The sequence below is a fragment of the Strigops habroptila genome, chromosome 6 (assembly GCF_004027225.2).
Source record: "Strigops habroptila isolate Jane chromosome 6, bStrHab1.2.pri, whole genome shotgun sequence".
Taxonomy (NCBI): domain Eukaryota; kingdom Metazoa; phylum Chordata; class Aves; order Psittaciformes; family Psittacidae; genus Strigops; species Strigops habroptila.
The window spans coordinates 67,947,734-67,966,901 of record NC_044282.2 but is presented as its reverse complement, the minus strand read 5'-3'; the positions used below and the strand labels follow the sequence as shown (position 1 = coordinate 67,966,901).

Here is a 19,168-nt window from a genome sequence, read left to right as displayed (position 1 = left end):
AATGCAGCTGTGTGTCAGAACAGCTTTGTCTTTTTTGTTGCTGCAGATGAAAAATGGTGCCTTCAAGTTTTAACCAGAGAAATTTAGTTTTTAACGAGCTTCCATCTCTCAGAGTCTCCCAATTAGGGGAGCATATTTACAGCTAAACTCAAAATAATAGATTTCATTCAGTGGTATGAATCAGGGAAATCTGGATCGTTCAGAATAGCTACAATGTAGTTTTCATATTGCATAATGACAGAGGTGATTTTTTCCAAGTATATAACATGAGTAGAAGCAACTGTTCTACAAATAATTTACAACTGATGAATTTCCCCTGATTGCAAATTGTCCATGGGCAGGATAGTATTTTATTGGAATTCCTGTGGCAACACCCAGAATTGCTGGGCAGACATGTTACAGGAATAATGATCTTGCTGTTTTGCCTGTAAAAACAGTAGTTGTCTGGACTGTTGTATTATTTGATGACCCTTTTCTTCCTCAAATGTTCAGAATGATCTTAGGGCCAGGATTTCCCACTTATTTGCAAGCCTTCTAAAATCGGGGAATTTTTAAGATTTAAGTTATCTTGGTGTTGCCTGATTGCACTGACAGAACTCAAGAATGCATGAAATCTGTTTTTCTGTTTGTCTTAAAGCTAGTCTGCGACCTTGCAACAATCTGGGAACTGACAGCAGCAATCCAGATTCCTGATTCAGAGGTCACTTGACAATCCCTTACCCACACCTCATGCAAGGACTTTGCCAAGGCTGGTCCCAAAGGCCAGTCTCTACCGAGAGAGCCCGATCTTTCAGGCTCCCTCAATAGTCAGCAAAGAGAAATAAACTCCCTTAAGCGGGGCAGCTCAGAGCAGGAACCCACTTCAGGCACCTTCCAGGAATGATTCATCAATTCTAGGGAGTCTACATGGGGATTTTGCTTTGAATTACCTGGGAGAGGAGTTTGCCTCCCCCTCCTGATTACAAAGGCGTTTTTCAGTACGCAGCAAAGCCTTGCTGATGATCAGGTAAAAAATGAGTTTTATGGATTGCTCTGTGTTACAGCTTCTAAGCCTTCATAGTTGCCTGCTTTTATCACTTGAAATAGATGTAAACCTTGTGCAAAGAGAGAAGGAATAGGAGGGTTATACTTTTTACTTACTAGGATTTTTCAGGGGTGTGGAGAATAGATGTCTGACCTCTGTACTTGGGCACTTTTTAAATTGATTCTAATATACTAACAACCACCACATCTTCATGTTAATCTTGTGATTCATACATGAATCCAGAACCACATTTCTCCAGAGAAAGAGCAGCATATTAGCTGTAACCACGTGGAACTATTGACAGACTGTGACTATAAAGGAGGAAAAAAGATGAAATAAAGATGAAATAACAGTACAGAGATTTCTATCTTCCTGCTATATATTTGTCTTATGCATTTCAAAGGGCTGGGAGCCATCCTTGCCTGCACTGGAAGCCTGTTGTCACTTAGTGCAGGGCTGGTTGTGTAACCAGCCTGCAAAGGGTTCAGGTAACGAGCTCTGTCAGGAGCGCAATTGGAAATGGTAATTGAAATTGAAAGTGGTATCTCCCAGGCTCCCTCCCCTTCCCTAACTCTCAGCTCCTGCTCAGAGACCTGAAATACCTCGCTTCGTTGTGCTCTAACCTGAAGCAATCAAAACAAGGGAGTGAGAGGAGACCTCTAGAATAAATTGGTTGTCAAGGTGGTTCTGGTATTGATCGAGTTCTGCTGTTTATGTGAAATGGGCTCATTTGTGTGTGGCACTTGAGTTTACTGCGCTGTGGGGAAGAAGCTTTTTGGATAACACCCTTTCCACATACATGGCAGTATAGTGAATGCTCCTGTCCCCCTCCCTCAATAACTGCGAGGGAAGAAATAAAGATTTAAATTAGCTGAGTTTGAAAGTCTTCCCAAAAATTGGATGATATAATGTGCAGGCCTCCTCCCAAGGTTTGCAGTGGTGCTTGGTTTTGTTAAGGTTTAAAATATCTTCTGCCTTGTTTGTCCCTGAGCGTTGTTTCTCACTATCATTTTCATGCTGACAGTATCCAACAATCAACATACACTATAAAAAAACTCTGATATGGCCATAATTCCCTCCTAGAAGAATGGGGAATCATCTATTCACACTTGGAAGAAGGTGAAAAAGCAGAACAGGCATTAGTGCCCTCTGACAATGTTTATGGCCCTAAACCTCTTGGAAAGTAATTTTGCAAATCTGCTGCTGCTGTTACTCTTTCCAGCCTCTGCCTAGGGCTACTCGCCCCAAGAGGGAACCTGTAGCTTTTGGTATTGAGGGCTCTCAACACCTTCTGCTTTCGTCTCTGCAAGGGCAGCCCTAATTAGCCCATGTGCACACGTGTACACGTATGCACAGAATGTCTTCTCTTTAATGAGGCTCTGTCTCCACCTAGCACTGTGCCAAAAATCCTTCACACCTGTCAGCTGCATGAGAGAGCTCTGAAATTGGAAGCGAGAAACCTTTGGCAGCGTGGTGAAGCCAGGCATGCTGGATAGTTAATGGGAGATCTTGGGATAGGGCCTGGGAACTTCACGCAGGAATCTGCAGGAGCTGACAAGAGAGTGACTAGGTATTGTTAGCCGTTAGAAAGACTGGGAGCCAAGACATAAACTGACGTACATAGCGTATGCACTTTATTTGGGCAATAGACAGTGGTTTAGAGGAGGCAAAGTCAGATTCAGAGGCATCAGCTGCCAGTTGGGAGTGCTTTTGTATTTAGCAGGGATCCCAGATCACTACATCAGTGTCTTGGTGGCAAGGGCTGTGTCCGCTGCAGGCTGCGCTTGTGGTGGGACTCTTGATTTTCCAAACTTTTACTTTTCACAGAGGTGGTTCCCTCAGCAAATCAGCACAACTTCAATGGATCTTCCTTGATTAATCAATGCTTTCATGCTTTCCTATTTCATATTCCTAGGAAAAGTCAGGCAGAGATTTTGAACATACCTTCTTGTACTTGACAAGTTCTTGTCATGTGCACCCCAACTTGCTTCTGCATTGGGGTGGCCTGGATTTATCCTTTGCGTGAGCCAAGGAGAGCTATGGGCAAGTGCTGGGAAAGCTTGGGCCTGTTGGTACATAAGATACCTCAGGAGAAAACCATGCTCGCTCTCCTGAATTCCCAGGAGAAGCATCAGGGATTTGACGCACCCACAAAGGAGCCATCTCAGGCATTCACTGACAGGCGAGGTTCACAGTCACAGATGTTTACAGGCATTTTGATTGTTTGTATGGGAAGATGATTTTAAACCTGTGAGGAAGAGGTGGAGCGGGTGATAAGGCAATCCACTGAGGGATTTCTGCAGGAGAAATAAGATCTATTAAAATGATGGGTGACATCTCCATCACTGTAAAGTCATCCATCGCACTTGTCCCCACACTTGCCAAGATGGTTAAGTGAGCTTTCTTGGTTGGTTTCTTGTGTGTTGTGTCGTTGTAGCATTTCAGTTCTTGGTAGGTGCACTAGAGGTTGCCTGTGAGAATAACATTGCCAACAAAGCAAGCACAGAGGAAACTAGAATCTCCATGACAGTGTATTGGCTTGCAGATACAATTAGAAGGGAAACTGTCTGAAAACCTCAATGGTAGATATATGTTTATGGACAAAATAAGTGTACTACATACAAATGCACTTAAAAAACAACTCCAGACTTCCACAGAAAGGGGAAGGTGTTTGCGGGACAGTGACTGTTTCAGTTCTGTTGCTGAAGAGCTGAGTTATTTCACCTTAAGAGTAAAGAGACATTTTTGCAATGTCTCAGTCCTTACTACACTTTGCTGTCTCATAATAACCACCCAAATGTCTAGATCGCTTAGCAACCAATAGCCTGATACCCTGTAGTTCAACTGCAGGATAGGTGCAGCAGGCTTTATGGTGGCCACGAAAGTAGAGTAGTGGTGTGATGTGGTGTGATGGAAATTAACTAAAAATTGTCTTCTCAGCACTCTGAATGGCAGAATATTAGGAGAAATGTGCACAAAACAGCAAAACCACTTTTTTTTTTTTTTCCATTTCAAATATTGTTAGGAGATTGAATCTAAGCTTCCAGACAAGCCTGTGGCAGAAGAGATAAAAATGTTGAGTTATTGAGATAAAATGCATTTTCCTAAATTCAAATTCTAGTTTGTGTCTGACTACCTGGAATATTTGAACTCTCAGTGTATCTATTTTTATTCTGCTAGCTAGAGAAAGTGTGATTAGGTCCCCATCATATATTGCATTTTATGAGTAGAAGGGATTCTTCAAAAATGATGAGAAAAGAATGGCAGGGAGGCAGAAGCACACACCATGATGTAGTTTTAACAATCCCAGTTAGAAAAGAATGTAGATTGCTACAAATATTGCAGCAATTATTTTCAAACCGTATTCCTCCCCCTATATCCTTTCCTCTACCCTTTTCTCTAATGGCTGCTGCTATAGAGCAGCAGAGTCTATAAAGGTAAGAGCATCCCAGAAGAAAAAGGAAGAAACAGGCATATGCAGTCTGAGAATTATACATTAATCGGGTACTGTAAGTATTGATTTTTCTCCTTTGTTTTTTCTTACAGGGATGCAAGAGAAAGAGGAAACATCTGCAGAGCCTATGAAAGTTGACCTCGCATGTGAAGCGGCAGACGTTTCAAATAAAGATGGTATGTTGTTCTAAAATTATAATTGTCCTGATGTGGATACATAACGTGCCTTTCTGGGGTTTGTTTGTACATTTCTCCCCTAAAATAGGAGTTACATTTATAATCTCTTCAACTGAGTCTTCTTGAGAGTTTATGCAATCTCTACTCTCTTGGAAGTCTGGTGGAAGTACCTTTCAGTGCCATAGCCTTGTTTTTCTAGTTGACTGTGTTTATGTGTTCCATTGGTATCTTCAGTCTTCAATCTGCTGCGTATGGGATTTTCTTGGGTTTTACACAAACCATCCTCTTTACTGCTCCAAATGGCAGTGCGTTTGGAATTGGGATTCCAGTCCTTATCTTATTACTGTGCAGTCTATAGCGAAGGCTGATTTTTAACTCCTTTACCGTCTTCAGCACAGACATAATAGAAATTCAAGGCATACTTTTTTTTCTACATCTCAAAGACAAAACAATTATATTCTTTTTGCTATTAGTTACACAAAGAACCTAATGCTGATTCCTTTCTCTGATGTCAGATCATGCTGCAGTGTTTGAATCAGTGGCTGATTTAGATACTGGCCTGTAGGGAAGTTTTTGCAAGCACAAGAGAAGAAAGCATGCGTAATTGATTTCCTTTAAAAAAACATACTAGAGATAATGCTGTTACTAGTAAGCGTGCAGAATAAAGCCAAACCAGGCTTCTCTCCTCATCTTCTGACAAAACACACCAAGAAGTCATAGTCCCATTGAAATACTTGAATTTTGAAGCCTTGGGAGGGTCTGGGCTGCTTAGTGAAAACCAGTTCAAATTTACTAAAAGAATATCTAAAGGGATTTCCCACCAGAAAGAAAAGTGATCATGTATCCATTGTAACGTGCGCCATAGCACAGCACAGCTGGATCAGCTGACAGCTTCTGAAATGATGATCTTGATAGGTTTCTTTGTTTCCAGACTTGCTTACCCTGTAAGGTCTTCTCTACATGTAACCCATCTTGTAACTTCCTTTTCTGTGAACTTTCCAAGTTATAAGGACAGAAAAAGAGTGTTTGCTAAGGGTGCAGAAAAGTGCTCTGCTGTTAAGGGAAGTCTTCATTTCACTACAGCTTAAATTGCTTTTGGTTTTATATTACAGGGTGATTTTTCTTGTGGACATATATTATCTATTTAAAAAAAATCAGAACAGAGGCAGGATCAAACTCCTCATGCTCTGTTTTACCTGAAGGGTTAAGTTTTGCTGAAAAAAGCCCTAACATTTTTGAATGTACTGGGTACTATTTGAGATTTAAAAAAAAAAGAAAGAAAGAAAAAGGTTTCCTTTGACAGTAATTTTTATGTAAATTGCCTATTTTTTCTCTGGTCCCCTTCCTTCTGCCCCAGGAGAGCTCATCGCTTCACAGCTGAAAGCACAAGCATATATCACCAGGTACCTCTTGGCAGCCTGGCTCTTGTGTTTTAATTTCATGTACCATGTCACAGCAAAAAGTGCTTTAGGAATGCAGAGGGTTTAGGCAGCTTGGGTGGATCTCAATATTGGTTCATCTAGTGGGCAGGGCCATAATAGTGATACATTTCAGAAATTACTATTATTTGAAAGCTGTGTGTGATTCTCCATCAGGAAAGCTGTCAGAGGGTGGGCACATAAGCATGAATAGAAACAAGTACACAAAGATGCAGGTTGCTACTGGCAATCTTCATTGACCACCAGAGTGAAAACCCCTGGATATTAAACTTCTTGTACCCAGGACAGATTTGCTGATTAGTATTTTTTAATGAAGACAAACCCCATCTTTGGTGATTGGTTTCCTAGGTGTTTTTTCCCTGCCAGCAGTCTTTTTATTCTTCTTTCTCTTTTTTTCCTTCATGCCACCAAAGCTTTAAAGATTACTAAGGCAGATGTTGCTTTCCAGCTGGTATTAGGGGGATTAAACTCTTCACTCCTTTCATAATGGGGTTACTTATTCTCCTTTATTATTTCAAGCTTGTGGAAAGCTGCATCCTGACTTGCTGACACAATAGGAAGAAAGAAAAAGATGAAGGCAGTGTCAAACCTGAGATTTCCTATTTCTTTTTCTCATAAGCTTGTGCAAGCTGACGAATGCGCCGTCAGCAACCTGACCTTCATGTGATTCACCAAAGCTATATAAAAGCAAGATCTCAACAGCTAACACCCTTATGCTTGTTATGGTGTTGATGTAAAATCCAAGAAACAAGTAACTACCAAGTAAACAGGCACATGTGTTTTGTCACCACATAGCAGGTTGAATTCAAGATAGATGGTTTTCTTTCTTGGCAGTCTGGAGTTATAGCTGAATGTGCTATAGCCAAGCTACGTGGATGTAAGGGGGAAATACTGTTTAGCAGGTGGCTGAATAAATAGGTTATGTTTGCAAGTAAGAGTCTGACCAAGCTCCTGTTTCAATCAAGACAGTAATATTTTGGTGTCATCTGCCAGCCAGGTCTACAGCATAATATCCTGCGGTGAGGAAATGCGCTCGCTCTCTCATAGATGACTAAACGTGGTTTTGCAGTCTCATCTTTGCCTGTCTTCTCTACTTAGATGCCACGCTGTGACTCCTGGCTAGCTGACCTTTAAGCACATAGCTTTCTTGCAGGGGAGAGGCGGGATGACTTGCTGCCGACGCACATCCACCAGCTCAGCAGCAGCCGCAGCACTTTGATGGATGAGAACTATTTGCTGGGTTATTTCTTCTCCTCCGCGGGGAACCTGCTTGCTTTTGGGGGGAAATACTTCCCTGGGCATAATTTAAGAGCTGCTAAGCAGCTTATATTTTGAGAGAGGAGGTACAGATGAGTCCTCCCCAACAGGTCAAGATTCAAGGGAAAACAGAGTGCAAAGGAACGTCTGCTTCCATTGCACGGGAATGTCCATTTCTGTCATAAAGAGCCCTATGTGAAGCTGCAGAAGGGGCAGCAGGTAAAACTGAATTTAGGAGATACACAGCCTCCTTGAACTTCAGGTGCTTCAGTGAGCTGCTGGTCGTTGTAGTGTGAAAGTACTGCTAACATAAGGTAGCAGTTTAACACCTCTAAAAACATTGTTTAGTAGGGAGAAGGCCACTCTTGGCTTGCGATGCAATCGGATGTAGCGTGCTCAGGACTAACAGCATCGTTCTGACACTAACTCGTGCTGGGAGGCCACAAGGGCTGTGAGTCACATCCCCACCGTACATGGTGGCAGCTTTTCCATCTGTTCTTGCAGTAGGTGCTTCGCTGCTGTGTTATTTTCTGGCTAAATATAGAGGATTGTGGAGGTGGCCTCGCGGTGACATCTGTTGTTGGGGTTCACCCAATGGTCTGCAGAAGCTTATCCTTCAGTTAGAGCTTCCTGTCCCTACCAGCATTAATGCAAAGAGCTGAGCATAGTCACAAACACGTAGGATAAAGCTAATAGAGAAACCTGCTGGTGCTTTAGCTCTTGCAAGCCTCCTCCCTGCTGCAGTGTGCACACTTTTAGTGATGGCAATGCCTGGCTGCCATTTCCACTGTGAAATAGTGGGACTCAGTGATTGCTCTTGCACCGCTGGGGCTCTCATGTGCTTTCACGTTACCCTTGAAGCATTCCCAGGCAGTTTGCAATTTGCCTACCTCTAATGTGACATGCTATCAGCGTGGTGGGGTCGACTGCTCGTAGCCATAAAAAAAGGAAGGGGAAAGAGGTGTACTCATCTGGGATGCTGGCAGAGCCTAACCACAGGTTTCAAACCAAGCTTCGTTTTGCAGATCTCTGTAAAACATGAGTGAAGCCTTATGGTATTTTCAGAAAACCCAACCAGTGAAACTGGCCAGAATAATGAGGCTGGGAGAGGCTGCTCTTGTCAGTGTGCAGCAGCCTTCACTTAATGATTTTTTATTAAGCATCCTGTCTTTGCTATGCAAATGTGGTAAAGAACACAACATCACTAAACGCGATGTGCATCAGAGCACTGTAATCAGGAGCAGATACTTTTCTTGTTATTCATTGCATACATCCAGGAAGCCATTACGGTATCTGCTCTGCATATGGATGTTGAATAATTTACAAATAATTCATCAAAACCCTAACAGGTGTATTGACATGATATTGACTCAGAAGGAGATCATACTGCCTGCCTGGAAGTAGCATAGTTATTGATTTTTTGGCTTTTTTTCCCTCCCATCTTCCCTTGGTTTTCCAAATCTCCCATTCAGGTTTGAAGTTTTTCCCTGTCACCCACGTCAAATGATTTGTAATCTGCAGTTGATGCCACAACATAAAGCAAGGTTAAAGAAAGAAAAAAAAGTCTTAATATAAATGTTCTGCAATGAATTTGTATGAAGCCAAATACTAAATATTAATCTTAAAAATCCATGTGCTGAAGTAACCCTTCTATATTTAGCCTAGATATTTAGCAATCACACCTACCATAGTTTAGATGATATTTTTGGCAAAGGTCACGCTGAAATGAGTTTAAGCCCTCTATTTAAATTATTTCTTATTTTTAGTAATTTTAAATCTAATTTAAAAAAAAAAAAGAAGATTGGTTTTGTAAATGGATAGTACACGAGTGAACTAGTGTGTATAGGAGAATAGTGATGTTGCCCCTGAATCCTCTTCTAGGCTCCACTGATTTGCAGTTCAAGGATGCCCGGAGGCAGAGGCAGTATCTCTGTGGCTGGAGATTGATCCGTGTTCAGCCTGCAGCTCAGCCCAGAGTCCTGCCGGGGATTTTGGCAGAAGCCTGTGGATGTTACAATCAGAGGGTTGAGACCACTTAGCCCGGCAAAACTTTAAATGACCCTCTGGAGATACCAGAAGAGGGTCTTTGAGCTCTTGAGTTGGGCACTCGGTTGGGTGCCAAGTTCAAACTGGGTGGTGCAGACCAAAGGGAAAATCTAGATCCAGAGGCTGGCATTTCTGGCAGTGCTGGAGCCTAGACCTTGGCAACACTGCTCATCAGGTTTTCCATGGAACCACAGGTTAGGAGGGCTGGCCCAAGAGACCTTTTGTGGATTTACAGCATAGAATTTTGGATGCAATAAATGTCCCCTTCACGTTAGAAGCAGTTATTACTTGATGTGATAAACTTAACAAGTATCAGGAATAGAATTTGATGACTGTCTCATTTTGTTTTCAGCTGAAATGAATAGTCAAGTTGAAAGTATAAATGATCCTAAGGAAACAGAGAGGGAAGCTTAAGTAACAGGTAAGACCTTTATGGCTATTACACACACCCACACCATTTTCCATTCTGTTTCTGTTTGAAAACTTGCTTTAAAAATGACTGTAACTCAAGGTAGAATTTACCAAAAAGAAAAAAAAAAAAAAAAAAAAAAAAAAGAAGCCAGAATTCAAAGGAAAAAAAATTGCCTAATATGGCCCATATTACACCAAGTCTACATGGTAGACTTGATTTGTCAAGTAAATATTATAGTAGCAGCCTGCAACTGTAATAGATTTAGACAGTGCACAGTCTTAGATCATGAGAAGGCAAGACAGCACTGAGAAAAGGAACAGAAGAGTAACTGAATGAACAAATTTTGGCATTGCTTAGGAAAATAACAGGCAATTTATAGTGGTTGGAACCAAGCTCAGTTCTGTACGATCTGTATTCTGGGAATAACAGTTCACGTCACAAGGGGTTTATTGCCTTTGGCTCGCCAATGCCTTAACGTCACATGTAGCAATAGCGCTGAAAAACAAGGCAAAGTCAGCAAGCTGCCTTCTGGAGCTCTGCTGCCTTTTGGAGCTTTTTACGGCTTTATATGCTAAATGGTAGCGCTATGGTAGGAGCATGGAATGGTGATTATTGCAGCAGAGTTTGTTGTAGACATAAACAGCCTCACTCCTAGATAAAAACAGATAATTTAATAGGGAGGCAGAATTCTGAGGCTCATCCCCAATTACAACAAGAAACAGTTGTCGTTTCTCTTTCAAAAGTAGTTTTTAAGCATTAATGCACAGCACTTTCTTTGGTGTAGTGTTGTCGTGAAATGCCAGTATCACATACAGCAAGATGTGTTATTTATTCTTATAATGGAATTTCATGTAGCTCAAGACCAAATCTAGCAGCTTTACAACAGCAGCAGCTGTATCACAGAGATTTAAAATACAAGGTCTTATTACTGAGCCTAGCCCTTTGTCCTTGTCAGCACATAGGCGATGTGCTGCTGTACTGCTGGAGTGAGAAATAGGTCTGATGGGGTCTCTGGTAAAAAGTACTGAAGCAAAACTAGAAAGAGCCCTCACCATTAAAATACAGCTTTCACAAATCTTCCTTTTCCCCTAGCTTCTGTTTGGATGTTCTGTTCAATCAAAAAAAGGAAGAGGAATTAATGGAATCCTCACTGTTAAAAATACATGGAAAGGTTAATACCCTTCTGCAATTTAAAAGAATTATCTGATTATTATTACTGCTTTCACTTGGCCTGTAGGTCTGTGTTTCATGCTGCATTTTCCTATGGAAATGAATATCTGTGAATGCTTTGAGCTGGAGTAATTTTTGCTTTACGAAGGCAGAGTTCACAGGAATAATACCACAATTAGCAATCAATTAATAAGTCTCTTCAATTCCACTTGAAGACCTGGCTCTGCTGGCACCTTTGTGAAGTAAAGAGGCTTGAGTTGGGGCACGAATTGGGGCACACCATCTCTTCCTCACATTTTAATGGCATGTACAGGATTAGAAGCAGCCATCAAATCCTTTGCAGCTCTCTGTCAAAGTCCTCCCGACACTGATGCCTCTGTTTTAACTGCAAGGAGCAGGTCCCCAGGGAGGATTGATCAGCCTGTTAAATTTCAAAGGGTCTCATTAGGGTCTTTCAGAGCCAAGGAGGTCCCTTTGCTGACTCTGTGTAGTGTTTTAATGTGTTGGGTGATGTGATCTAGCACCAAAGCACCCACCAGAGCTGAGAGTCTCTGATATCAAGCTAGGTAGCATGGTGCTATGGAAAGGCAAGAAATCCTTATGATCACAATTTGCTATAGAGATAATAGTGGCTGTTACATATAAACAGTGTGACACATACACATGCTGCATGTGACAGAAAAGGAAACCGTAGGTACATGCTAGAAAGATGAGACCTGGGTTCTGTACAGACATTTGAAATTATGCCTTTTGTTTCCTTTTTTTTCTTATCTTTTCTCTTCCCCACTGTGGCAAAGGAAGAATGCAGGAGAGGAGAGACCCGAGGAAACCTGACGGGCAGGCGCTGACATCCTATGGCATCATTCTTGGCAGAAAAGAGCACGCAGAGATGCTCCACGGGTTGGGAGGGAGGGAGCTTTGGGGGAATGACTCTTTGCTTTAATTTCTCTTTGTTCTTCATTGCATTTTGTTCTGTAAGCCTGTTAGAAAGAAACATAACTTCCGAGTTCTAACAATGTTTTGCAATTATCCCTGCAATTACAACAGTTTCTTCTGAACTGTGGTCCCTGTCTTATATTGGGTCTCTTTTCCTCCTGCATCGTATCATGAGTAGCCTGTTTCCAGGCCCACCCCTTTTCTAGCATCTTTATCTTGTTTCCCAGTTATGGTACTGTCTGCAGGCAACCTCTGGGAGCCAGCTTAGTGTCCTTCCCATGCTTCCTTTTTTTTTTTACACTGTTCCCTAGGATATAAATGGAAATCTTCTTTGAGAACATGAGCTGCCACAAAGGATTATAATCTGCACACACTGATAAACAACCGCCCTCTTTGTGCTAGGGATTCGAAAGACTAGATGCTCCAAACTCTCAGAAATATTGATACGGACAGCCCTGCATGTTGCCCACCTCCAGGCTTGTCGATGGGCAGCTCCTGCTGGCACCAGACAGCAGGTCACCATGTCCAAACCCTCGCTGCTGGAAGAGGCACTGGCCGGATTCCCTTGAGTCTGTGCTAGAAGCAGAGTTTGCGCATTAACTTCATCATCCCAATGCCTCGGGGTCGCCTGGGGCTCTGTCCTTTCCCTTTCCCTCTGGCATGAGAAAGCTAAACTATGACCAGCCTGCATGGTTCCATCTCCTTCTGTGAGTCCTACACATGAATAACTCACTGGGCCTCAAGCAAATCATTCCTGCTCTTACCCATAAAATCAGTGCCATAAGTAGGAGCTTTAGGTATGGGTAGGCAACAGATATTTCCTCAATCCTGCAAGTGACAGAGGATAACAGGCACTCTGTATTCAAGGCATCTTTAAATACAGCTCCCGGCTTTAACAACTTCACACCGTATCTTGTGTAAGCCCTCATTATATCTTCTGCTGCATATGCATGATCTCTTCCTTTTTTTTAATTTTTACAAAAAAGCAATTAACAGCTATTTTGTCTCACCATATGTCAATTGTTCTGCCAGCAAATGCTGCGCTGAGATTTTTAGAAAAGGAACAAAAGGGTTTCACATACATTTCCCAACCATGCTGTAACCAAAACCGATAGACAGTACACTCCATGGAAGAGCACACAACCCGTGTCCAGGTTGTTTTAAAATACTGCCGATTGATTGATAAGAATTTGATCATTTTAAGCAAGGTAATTGATTATGTTCTTTTTTCCCCAAAATATGCATAAATCCCAAAATAATTATTTACTACCTGGCCCAAAAAAAAGGGGGGGGGAGGGGATGGGGAAGTAAAAACCAGGTAAGAGTTAGCTCCTGTGATGTAGGTTTATCCCAGCCAGAATAGGTTTGGGGATAAATCATCTTCTGGTGTAACAGCAAGTCAAATGTGGCCAAATGCACCTAGCACTGGCTACAGCAGTTGATGGCTCCCATCAACAGCAGGTTGGTTAGAAAGGGTGTCAGGACAAACAAGGATTAAAAAGGGAAGCAAGAAAAGCCCCAGATTTCACCTGGAGAGTATGGCCCCTAGAAAGGCTGCCCCTGCCTGCCTATGTGCAGCTCCAGCAAGTTTGCTTGGGGTGAGATCTGGAGAGTATTTCTGTGTGCCAGCTCCTGTGGCATTTTAACCCAGGTAGCACTTATGCTGGAGAAGATCTTGAGGAGCTTCATCATCATTATGTATTTGTCCTGGAGGTCAGTGGATGCATAACTCTGTATTGGATCGACTGTGGAAAGAGTAAATGAGCTGATGTAAAATCCTAAGAATTGGGTTTATAATATTGCTAAGTTTACCTAAATTTGCTAGATACCGCTCCTCTGGCCCTTGTCCTCCTCTGAGCACCCTTGAAAGGACTCCTCTTGCGGTGTCTCTGTGGTGTCTCTGCTTTTCTTTCCCCTCCCTGGGGTTATGCTTGACAGAACATGTCTTTTGGAACATGTACTTTTTTTTCCTGCTGTTCCTTCACCTTGCTTCCAGCCAATTGCAGTTTTTTTGCAGTGGGAGACCTTACAGGTAGTACATCTACATGGTGTGCATCCCATATGTTCCTGTATGTTTTCCATACTGGGTAACTTTGAAACAGCCTGTCCTCATGGGTGGGGCAGGAGTGGATAAATACCTGGGGAGGAAGGAAGTAAATGCACTGGGCATCTCTCCTTTCAATTCCTGTTTTGTGCTGTGGAAAGACCAGGATTGAAGGGCTCCCTCCATGTAGGTAAGTGAAGGAATTAGCCCTGCAGGGTGGGGAATGAACTGGGCAAGCTCGACTTAGAGCTGTGTGAAATGTTGAGGAGATCCAAGGTGAGCAGGTTATCAGGTGCATCGCATCAGACACTAATCCCTGACAGTAATTTCATTGCCCTTTTCATTTAACCTTGGTCCTCAAACAGCAGTGAGTCTTTGAAACCATGAACCCAAGGACGGAGCAGCAAAGCGTGAAGCTCAGGTAGGAAGTGTAAAGTAAGGAAACACAGAGTTGATAAAGTCCTTACAGGGCAATTTGCAGCTGTGTCTCTAGGTGTTTTTCTTCAGGTGTGTTTTGGTTTGAGTTGTGGGGGTTTTCACTAGCCATAAAGTGAGTATAGTTTGGCAGCATGATTTCTTCAGCTGAGTTAGTAGTCGAGGCTAGAGCTGTGCCCCTCAATGCAGTCTCCACCACTCTTGCTGGAGCTGCAGAGGTACAGGGAGATGGTTTTGTGGAAGAGCAAGATTCAGATCAAATCACCCTGCAGGGACTTATGCCAAGGATTTTGGTTTAAACCCAAAATCTGTTCGCAGTAGGTGGCATAAAGGGAATAGCAGCCCTTTGGTGCTGACGTTTGCATACAAGAGTATCAGGCTTTGCTTGGTGGTTGTTCCTCCTATGTCTGGAAGCACTCATCCCTACCATTAGCACGATATTCCTCGGGCTGTGACTGCTGCAATGACGAATGGGTTTCCTTCCACACAGACATCCAAAGGGGATGTTTGAGACGCAGTCTGTAATAACAGGTCACATGTTTGCTGCAACTAATTGTCAATCTTTCTCTAAAGCACTGAGAAAGCCTCTCTGTGAATTAACACTGTTCTGCTTTAGGCACTTGAATAAAAATATAATTAAAACAACAACAACAACAAAGACTTTTCTCTATATGCAGTGCATGCCAGCTTTGCTTCTGGAATTACAAACTTCTTTAACAGTATGCAGATCTATTTTCTTGGGGAATAAGGGTTTTTATCATATGGTTCATCCAGGATTTGCCTTACCCTGACATTTGTGATAAAAAGGAATGTTTGAAGAAAATAATAATTTAAAAAAAGGTAATTTTATTGATCCAAAAAAATGTTTTTACTTCAATGCAACGTGGACTGTTGCTTGCAAAATGTCTTCTAATAGATGGTCTAGCACCTCTATCAATTAACACATGCCTCTTCTGTTACTCTCCCACTCACATGCTGAATTTGCCTCGGAGTCTTATTTTTCCTTTTGTCTGTGCCACGTATTGGAGAACTTAAAGAACTGATGCCTTCGTACTATGATGTTTGTTAAAGCGAAACATTAATAAAGCTTGTCCTGAAGCCAAGGCGATGCAACTCATGTGTTTATTCCCTCCTCACTGTGCTGATCATGTAGGGGTTTTTCGGTTGTCAATGAGGAACATTTCAGCTTGGACATGGGATCACCAGTGCATCCAGCTGGGTCCTCACAGGTATCGTTCACTTGATGGTGGAATTTTGGGAGAAACTGATACCTCAGAGGGTTTTTTGGACAGCACCAACAAAGGGTGAGAACAGGGACTTTGCAGCTAGGAGGGGAAAAAAGGAGTTGGTCCCATCACTGCACCAGAAATGTTACAAAACCCACCCCAGCAGCTGTACCTGTGCTAAATCCCAGACATCTATCATCTGGCAAAGAATACTCCCAAATATGCAATCTACAGGTGTCATAGAGAACATACAGTGTACACTAGATGTTATCTGCTCTTTCTGCTGTCACTTGTTTCAAGACTGAATCAATAGAAGATATTGCAAAGATCAGGAAGGTGGCCTTTTTTCTTCCCATGGCACTGGTGTAGATGAAAACACACATACAGACCCTGCCTCACTCTTCTGATCCAAGGCCAAGGATTTAATCATTGATAACCGAAGTTAGGGGGTTGGCTCTGTGTGTTCAAAGCCCTCCAACGGATGGATTCCCTCTCTGAAATCTGAGCTTTCCTTGCCTGAAACCGTTTGACTGCCAAATGGAAAAGGAGAAGGCACAGGAGACGTGCTGCAGTGGGGAATGCCTGCCTTTTTGCTGGATGCGGAACCCAACTGTCATGTACAGTCTTAACAGCAGTGAGCTAACCTGAGAGAGAGAAATAGCAGCAGTAGCTGTAACACGGTGTCTCGCTGGATTGAGTTTGTCAAGAACTCTGTTTTCACTGTATTGCAAGTACTGCACAGCCTAGAAGGAGGCATCTGCTTTCCCTATCCTGAAGCCTGTTTCTGCTGCAAGGGAACGTTTTTGTCTATGGCAAGTGTATATGTTTAAAAGGAGAAAAATAAATTCATCTCTCATCTAGGAGCAAGTACAATCCATCCCATCCCTTTTGAATAGCACAGGGTCGAGAGGAAAACCTTTGCAGTCTGGGAAGGTGAAGAAGGGCACTTGTTTGAGGCTGCTCAGCCTTGCAGGGATGGGTGTTTGTCCAGATGGCATGGCTTAAGCAATGAACGGGTGAGTCTGCTAGGACGGGATGAGCAATAAACTGTCCTTAATTATACTCTGGCTAGTGCTGGCCAGATTGGCACTTCCCCTTCCACATCTTGTTTGGGAATGTGGTAGATGTGTGGCTGTGGAAGTCTTGTGCTGAGCTGATAACATCAGAGGTCACTTGAAGTCTGCAGAAACGGAGGCCCAGTTACCACATTTCCTGCTCAGCCTTCTCAGAGAGATTCTCCAAGAGGAATCGAGTTGCCTTTCAGGATTTCCTTGTGAACCTGCCACTGCTCAGAGGGCTCCGTGTATGCTTTAAATTGGCTTTCATTCCATACCCCCCCTGCCTCTCTCTCCTCTTGCACAGAAGCTTCCAAAGGGGTCTTTATGACCTCGATCTATCTCTTAAGGTGAAAACTGTGTTTTGGGATTTTAATTAGGTTTTGGATTGGTCTTTTTTTTTTCCTGAAATAAAAGTGTCAGGAGACATTTAAATACCCTAATTTCTCCTTCCATTAGAATTATCGGCAACCCTTTAAAGTAAGTGGCAAATCACTGTTAATTCCTTAGGAATTCACTGATAAAACATTTATTGTAATGAATTCCTGTAGAAAAAAAGAAGGGAAAAAAAAAAAAAAAAGATTCCTGATGAAAATGCAGCCGGTGGAGGAGGTCCTTGGGGAGGCTGCTCCATCTGGTGGCAGCTCAGACAGCTCGTCGCTTGGAGGGCACTCCTGTTTGCATGAGTCAGGTGAGGTTTCCCTCTGTTTCAAACCTATCGAGCATCACCCTCTCCTCGGTAGAAGGGCATACACATGTGCACTTGGTGGATGCTGGAATGCAGGATTTGTGTCTGCCACTGAGAATTTCCACGTTCCCATTGCTCCTGATGCAAAGACATGCATTGCCCAAAGCCAGGTCTGAATCCAGCTCACCTAGTGTGCAGAAGGTCCGCACCCCAGTGGTTGCATTGGTGCTCGAACTGAAAAAAGTCTTGTCTCAAGGAGTTCAACAAGCTTTTGGAGGGAGGGGGGCTAGAGGAGCTTCACAGGACTCCCGTGATGCCAGGTAAGGGTGCTTACAAGATCACAGGGATGTTGTGAGATTGCAGGAGAAGCGGTGCCTGGTCAACTTAAACTGTATTATAGTATAGGTTGTATAGTCCAGTCCATCACAGTGTGCCTGGACACATCTTACCTAGAAATGATACCACTGAGAAGACAGGACTGTGTTCAAGTTTGGTTTTTCAACAGAAAGAAATGATGGTGTTCAGCAGCAAACTGTGAAAAGCCCCCTCCACCCCTTAGAAATGGTGTTCAGTCAATGTGAATGCTCAAGGAAAAGGGCAAGGAGGTCAAGCCCTGCGAGTACAACCTTGCAGTCCCAAAGTAGCACAATGCAGGCAAGAACAGAGCAAGCCTGTAGTAATACCTTTAAGCAGGAGCCCGGGAAGTAGTGCCGACACCACTGCTGGGTTTTGCACAGCCCAAAGAGCCGATTGGGTCTGTGCCGCGTACTTCCAACTCCTACTCGTTTCACACCAGCTACTGAGCACCTGCTCACTAGAAGCGTCCTTCTGGAAGGGAAACATAAGCCTAAACTTGATTTTTAGTTTTATTTTTCCCTTTTATCCCCCATTCTCTACCAAGCCAGGAAATCAGTTTTGACATAGAAGCATAAACAGCAAATAATGGAGCACGGACAGCTCAAATCACGAGACAGTTGAAACGAGCAGTGAACAGTTGAACCCACAAACCCAGAAGCATTTCTGCGTTGCGAGTCACATCACTGCTGCACCCAGAGAAGGGGAGGGAGGGTGGTGGTGTTATATTTGCACAGGAAAAGGAAACTGAAGGGGTATATAGTGTGTATGTGAAAGACAACTCATCTAACATACAGCACTTAGTACATACTCTAATACAGAATATTAGATGTAGGATATACAGTGTACGTAGTATTTATGATATACACTACATAATACATGATATGGTATATATACTGTGTTTACTGTCAGATGATGTTAATATATATTAGATGGTATAGTTTAAATAATTATATACTTTACATACTATATCTAATTCAGTTAGATAACCTGTGTACTCTATAGAAAATGTGGTTTAGATCAAATCTGGTTCTATACACCCTGTAAACAATACAGGTAAAGGCTGTAGTATAGAGTAACTATATATTATCTTGTACATAAATACTATGTAACCTATACCCTACAGTTACCATCTAGTATGAAGTTAATATATACCAGCAATCTACTACAAATGCTATGTTCTAGACCACGTATTACAGATAACCTGGATACTCTGTACTGTTTAACAGTCGGTGTACGATATATTTTGCAACATAATAGTAGCACTTTATGTAGTATGTATGAAACTGGTGCTGTATCTGTACGGAACAGTCTATGTTATGTAGTATATTATCTCTCTTCTGTAGTATTCTGAGATGTATACTATTCCTATAGAATATATTTTACTGGTTTCATTCTGTATAGTAATTATATCATCATACTACATATGATGTATATTATATATACTACACA

At 42.4% G+C, this 19,168-nt stretch overlaps 1 protein-coding gene across 2 annotated transcripts in view; it reads left to right on the top strand.

The window, feature by feature from the left end:
- MACROD2 (mono-ADP ribosylhydrolase 2) overlaps positions 1-15,496 on the top strand; it is an 886,338-nt gene extending 870,842 nt beyond the window's left edge. The window contains exons 17-19 of one of the 2 annotated variants that reach the window (XM_030489748.1): positions 4,571-4,654; positions 9,749-9,817; positions 11,776-15,496. In XM_030489748.1, coding sequence (XP_030345608.1) covers positions 4,571-4,654; positions 9,749-9,810 — 146 coding nt within the window. In that variant the 3' untranslated portion in view covers positions 9,811-9,817; positions 11,776-15,496. The remainder of the gene's footprint in view (positions 1-4,570; positions 4,655-9,748; positions 9,818-11,775) is intronic. The other variant, XM_030489749.2, reaches the window with a different exon arrangement.
- The last annotated feature ends 3,672 nt before the right edge of the window (positions 15,497-19,168 follow it).